The sequence below is a fragment of the Lolium perenne genome, chromosome 5 (genome assembly GCF_019359855.2).
Source record: "Lolium perenne isolate Kyuss_39 chromosome 5, Kyuss_2.0, whole genome shotgun sequence".
Taxonomy (NCBI): Eukaryota; Viridiplantae; Streptophyta; class Magnoliopsida; order Poales; family Poaceae; genus Lolium; species Lolium perenne.
The window spans coordinates 19529278-19535358 of NC_067248.2; the positions used below are offsets into that span (position 1 = coordinate 19529278).

At 45.2% G+C, this 6081-nt stretch overlaps 1 protein-coding gene across 1 annotated transcript; it reads right to left on the reverse strand.

Moving 5' to 3' along the window:
* Nucleotides 1-1742: 1742 nt before the first annotated feature.
* Nucleotides 1743-3022, reverse strand: LOC127325884 (uncharacterized). The gene is made up of 4 exons (XM_051352715.1): nt 2793-3022; nt 2607-2676; nt 2291-2483; nt 1743-2176 (listed from the first exon to the last, which is right to left on the reverse strand). The coding sequence occupies exons 1-4, from the start codon at nt 2954-2956 to the stop codon at nt 1962-1964; spliced, it is 642 nt and encodes a 213-aa protein (XP_051208675.1). The 5' UTR covers nt 2957-3022; the 3' UTR covers nt 1743-1961.
* Between the last annotated feature and the right edge of the window lie 3059 nt (nt 3023-6081).

Genomic DNA, 6081 nt, shown 5'->3' on the forward strand with positions numbered 1-6081 from the left:
AACACGAACAAGAGAGGATTTGGCGTGGTATTTATAGGCCCTTCGGCGGTCGTCGCTGCTCGTTCGGTCCACATTGGCGGCCAGGACGTGGCCTCGTCGTCGCGCTGTCGAGCTGGGGCTCGAGCAGAGGACGAAACGAAGACGATGATCCCCTCCTCGTGTTGGGCTACCACGGCCAGGTGAGGTCCAGGTGAGTCATTTTCGCTGTTTTCTTTTTCTTCTTTTATTTTTTTCTGTTTTGTATTTTCTCATTTAATTTCATACATGAATTCTGTTATTTGTGCAGGTTTCTAATTATGTTAATTCAATTAAGATGTAGTGCAATGATTATTACACCACTCTCCTATTTGAAGAAAGTATTTTATATTTGATTAAATTTTATACAGATGGGTTTATTCAAAATAGAAAATAGGCATGAATTTGTATCCTCATTTTTAATTTCATGTTTTCTTGTGAATCAATCTGTTTGATTTTTTAGAGTTGATACTTTCAACTCAGAGTATTTCAGAGATTTTTATTAGGACTTGGTTTCTATTTGAGGAGTGGATGACTTACATATGATTTTATGTGAGCACCAATTTATTAATGTTTTATAATTTCTATTATTACCCCCTTTTAAGGTTAAGACTATCATTATCTTTGAAAGTATCTAAGGTAGGTATTGTTTCCATCATGGTTTGATCTCAGTTACAAGGATAAGTGGTTGATCTAAATGGTTTATCACCACACATAGGTTTTAGTCATAGGACTTAGCACCAGGTTATTCTTAAGTTCAACAATTGGAAACATAAGCATGGGCTCTGCTTATGATCACCAAGTGATTCATAAGTTAGGGTTGAGCTATAGGCATAGGTTCTATGTGTAATTGACATCAGGTTGACTTGACTAACTAAAGAAGCTAAGGATATTCCAGGGTTTGATCTTTGTCCCATTATAGGATGGTTACTTCAAAATATTTATAAGGTTGGCATAGGTAATTAACTAGACAAGATCTTAGTACAATGTCATTACTTCTCTACTCATGATATGAGAAATGGTTTAGAGTGATAGTATTCTCCCCATGATTTAATGTGATTGATGATATATGTTTATTATACTAGGTTTAACTTGGCTTATTCTCCTATTTTTCCAAAGCATGGTCATGGCATTATCATGATCAACTTATTCTTAATAGCTCCTTACTTAATGTTCTTAGGTTTTATGATCATTACCAAGTTGTGATGATCAAAGATTTTGCTTCCTAAAGTATTACTAAAAGTATTTGGATATGGTTATAACAATTACCCCTCTCACTCCACAAGGACTTGGACTATAATCTAGGTTTCTACTCAAGGAATGGTGATATTATTATCTAAGCATGTGGTCTGCCTAAGAATTCTACCTTGCTATCTTTTGTAGCTTGTTCTTTAGGAATTCTGATAAACCTGCATCTTGTGGTATGCCTCCACCTCCTAGCTTCTTCATCTTGGTCCTATCTAAAGCATGGAGTGGCCCAATTCTTTGGTTTGCTTGTATCATGGTACAAGATGATGAAATGGATGAGGTAGAGGGTTCCTTTTATAGACTTGGGCATGCTCTAATATCATGACACGTCCGTCCTCCTACCCCCCCCCCCCCCCCCCCCAAACCACCTCGGCGCCGCCGGAGAACCAATCACCTCCATAGCCGCATCATAGGGGACGTCGGAGGCACGCGATTCATCCCCCCCCCCCCCCCCCCACCACCACAGAAACGCCTTCAGCTGTCATCCTGTGCGATCTTTCTTTCATGGCCAGCAAGTGTATGGCATCCAAAAGTTGCAGTAATAAAAAACACAAAATAATCTCCTGAACCACAACAATTAGAACACATCAGATAAAGCCCAGATTACACAGATTAGCAGCGTAGCTCAGTTAATCACGCATCAATGCCCTAGTAGAGAAGAGGTCATTCCCTGAGTTGGTTGTGGTGCAGTTTCAGACTCACTGTCCATCGTCTGCCCATCTGTCAATCATCATCTGTCCATCTACCAGATCAAGATCGCCAACACAATTCTCGTATGGCCATAGTAACATGTGTGCTATGCAGAAGAATTCTGTTTCTTGCCCCTCCTTTCCACACACAAATTGTGGTTCGCATGGGTGCATAATCTTGGACTCCTCAGGACAAAATGCACAACTGGTTCTGAAGGGCTTTTCTGCATACATGAATATATATAAACATGAATTAGGTGCTGGGACTACATGCATATATATGACTAGGCAAGAGATCAAGTGGTCAAGAGGACTGGAAAACAATTGGGGGTACCTACCCAAGATGGTGCACGTTTCAAGGTTGATTTTCTCGGAGTCTATATCATAGCAGAGCTCGGCAAAGAAGATGTCCATCTCTGCGTTGTCCCTTTGGCGAGCCGAGAAGCTGAGGTGGTACCATATGAGATCTTTCCCGAACCCGGTGCAGGCGGCTTTCATCTCGGCGGTGGAATCTACTAGATACTGGGCGCCCTACATCATACATATACCATATCGATGTTGAGCATGAAACTACTATAGGTATATACATGTGGAATTGTGGAGACATGTCTCTAATGCATGTGTAATTATGGAATTGGCAGCTTGTGAACATACCGGGTTGTTGGCGTTGAAGTGTTTGAGAACGCCGTGGGCGAGCCAGCAGGTGCAGTCGGCATAGCTCTCTCTGCCACCAGATTAAAGAAGCACGAAATAAACAAGGCAGACTATTTCGCCGGGTAAAAATCGGAAAGAAAGAAGGAACTAAAAAGAGATGAAGGATGGAAGTAGGTGGGCGCGTACTCTATGGTGAAGACGCGGCCGTCATGTCCTTGATCCACGGTAGCAAGCATCTCTTTGAACATAGGGCGACCGACCCGCTCTCTCGGGTCGCGGCCCGCTCTTGGGAGCATCGAGATAAGGTGCCTGGGGTGGTCGTCGTCATGGGAAGAGAAGAGAGATCCCATCGATCGAACAAGAAATACAAACCCTAATAGTCGGATCACAGACGCACGCGTTACGGAAGAGATAGAGGCCGGGTGGCTGGATGTATAGGGCGGGAGAGGGATTGATCTGGACGAGAGGCCGGCGGCTGCGTGCGGGCGATCTGGGGAGGCGTGTGGACTCTGTCTTTTACTTGTTGGGTTTGGGCGAAACTGGGTCAAAACGGAGTCCGAACTTGCGGCTTGGCCCGTACAACGAGTTCGGCCCCCCCGAGAAACTGCGCGGTCGCCCCGTATTAAAAGGGGCCGCGAAGGGGACTTCGGTTTCCAAACTCTACTCCTCTCCGCCGCTTCCACTCCCTCCACCGCCGCCTACCTTGCTTTCCGGCGAGCAATCCAGCAGCACGCAGCCACCGTTCCACCCTCCTTTCCACCGTGATGGCCTCCCGTGGCGGCTCAGCAGGCCGCGGCGCCGGATTGGGCGGCGGGGACTCGCCGCCGCATCCCCCGTGTTCCGCACCGACGCGGAACAGGTCGGTGGGCGCGCGCAAGCGCAGCGCCCGCCGGTGGACGACCTGGGGGCTCATGCCCCCAGGGAAGCTGGCGAGGTACGCTAACGCTGGCGAGGGGTCCTCGTCCGACGGCTCAAGTCACGCACCGCGGCTCCCTATCGCCGACAACAGCGACGGCGATGACCTCATCCCCGCGCGGTCGCCTACCTTCTCGACGTGCGACTACGTCCACGGCTCCGGCGAGGAGGAGGCCGTACTCGCGCAGGCGAAGGCCATCTCCGAGGCGGAGGCCCGCGCTCGCTTACGCCGGGAGGAGGCAGACGTCGTCCGCCAGGTGCGAGAGTACGAGGCGGCCCGCCGGGAGGAGCGCGTCAGCCGCATCAAGCTCGAAATAGTCGAGCTTGACGCCGACGAGGAGTGAAGCTCCTCCATGAAAGCGTTGACGTCATCTGCCGCTGAGACGCTCTGCCACCATCGGCACCGCCGCCCGCATAGGCCATTATTTAGGCCGCAGTTTTCTTAAACTAAGTAGCGCTTGCCGGTGTATAAGTAATTTAGGTTTAATTTCTCAAATTATGTAAGTTTTGATGCTCAATCGGGCGCATCAAATCCATCTATATATATGATCATTGCCTAATTTACCCGCGACATTTTAAATTCCGTTTTTTAGTTCCTGTTTTACGGATTCCATGCCCGTAAACACGAGTTCGGTGAACTGAACTCGCAGTTTTCAGTTCACGTGTTTACGGGCTCTGCTAGAGATGCTCTTAGAGCGTGTTTTGGGGAGGTGTTATACATCAACTGGTCGGTGCACACCCCCCGACCCAGCGGTTGCGTAGTGGACCGCAGCCCATGAGGTAAGTTCTTTTTTGATTTTTTTTCTTTTCTGTTTATATATTTTTGTTTTTAAAAAAGCAGAAACATTTTTAAATCCATTTATTTAAAAATTCGCATGCTTTAATTTTTATGACTTTTTTTTGAAAAATATATTTTTCATAAAATAATTTTAAAAAAATTCAGAATTTTAACAATTTTCAAATTTGAACATTTTTTGTGATTGAACATTTTTTGTGATTTTCTTTAAAATTTGAAATATTTTCGAACATGAACATATTTTAAATTTGAACATTTTTTAATATGAATAATTTTGAATACGGACAATTTTTTAACTTTGAACATTTTTTAGATTTGAACATTTTAAAATTTGAACATTTTTTTAGTTTTGAGCAATTTTAAAGTTTGGTGGTAGGTGACAGGTGGCCATCCATGACTGTAACCATTGTGGGCACCGGTATCAGCGGCGGCATGGAGGTAACCGGCGCGGCCACTAGTGTGGTCGGCGGCATTTCATGGCCATGGTCGCCGGCGACAACATTGGTGCCTAGCTTCATGTGGCGGGGTTGTGATGGTTGTGGTAGGTGAGAGGTAAGAGGTAAGAGGTAATGTCACCATATGAGGAAGAGCTGAGGCTAAATCAAAGCATGCGAGCAACCAAACAAAGTGCCACTTGGATAGCAGTACATGCATCATGGGCAACTAAATAATAGATTAAAGTTATCCCGTGGCTCGTTTCAAACGAGCAACGAAAAAATGAGTCCGTCCCCAGCCCAAAAACGAGGGCAGGCTACCAAACACGCCTTTAGAGAATCTCACTACAAAAAAAAGTTTCCATGGGCGACGACTTTGAGGTTCGACCGTGGTTGTTGATGCACCATCCCAACGATTTTTGCTCTACCAGTCATGCATCTCAAACCCTTTTTGCCTCTATTTTTGAGTCCATCTAGCACCATGAAATTGAGAAAAACGATGCGCATGGTGGACCGAGATATGGTGCATGATGGATTCTCCGGAGCGTCAGCCAAGTCAACGCAAATCTACAATCGCTCGATTGTAGGGTCTAGATCGCAGCATCTCTAGCGTTGTTTTTTCCAATCACGCCATCTGGCTCACGTTGTGTGATCAAGTAGTTTACGCTCCTGGCTCATGGGTCCCACATGTCATCCTCTTTGAATGATAGATGTTTCCTTTCTTCGATTTTTTTGACCCGTGATTCTGACTACTTGACATTTTTTTCTATCCATGCCACCATTTTAATGTTGATACCGCAGCTGCAAGATGGGTGCCATATGTCAACCACTATGTACAAAAAAATTCCTTTCTTGGATTTCTTGACCCCTGATTTCTATCTACATGGCTTTTTTCTTTGGATCCCCTGCTGCCTTGTTTATTTAGAGGGACGATGTTGGTAGATGGGTTCCACATGTCAGCCTCTACGTACAATAGACGTGTGATATCTCGATTATTTTCTTACACGAGATATTGAGGATACTTGCCTTTTTTGATCTCCTTTGTCTGAATTTACCTTCTCAACTTCGAGGGATGTTGCTGGCTTATGGGTCGTTGATGTCATCCTCAATGTACTACACGAAACATGTGATATCTTGATTATTTTTTTACCCGTGATATTGGCGGTATACTTGCCTTTTTCGATATCTTCTGTTTGATTTTACCATTTAAACGTTGAGGAACTGATACCTTCGATCCGGATTACGGATTGTAGTATGGTAAGCTTTTTCCCTAGTAGACCTAGGTTTAATCGAACCTTGGGACGCACTGCTAAAATGGTGTAAAGGAAAT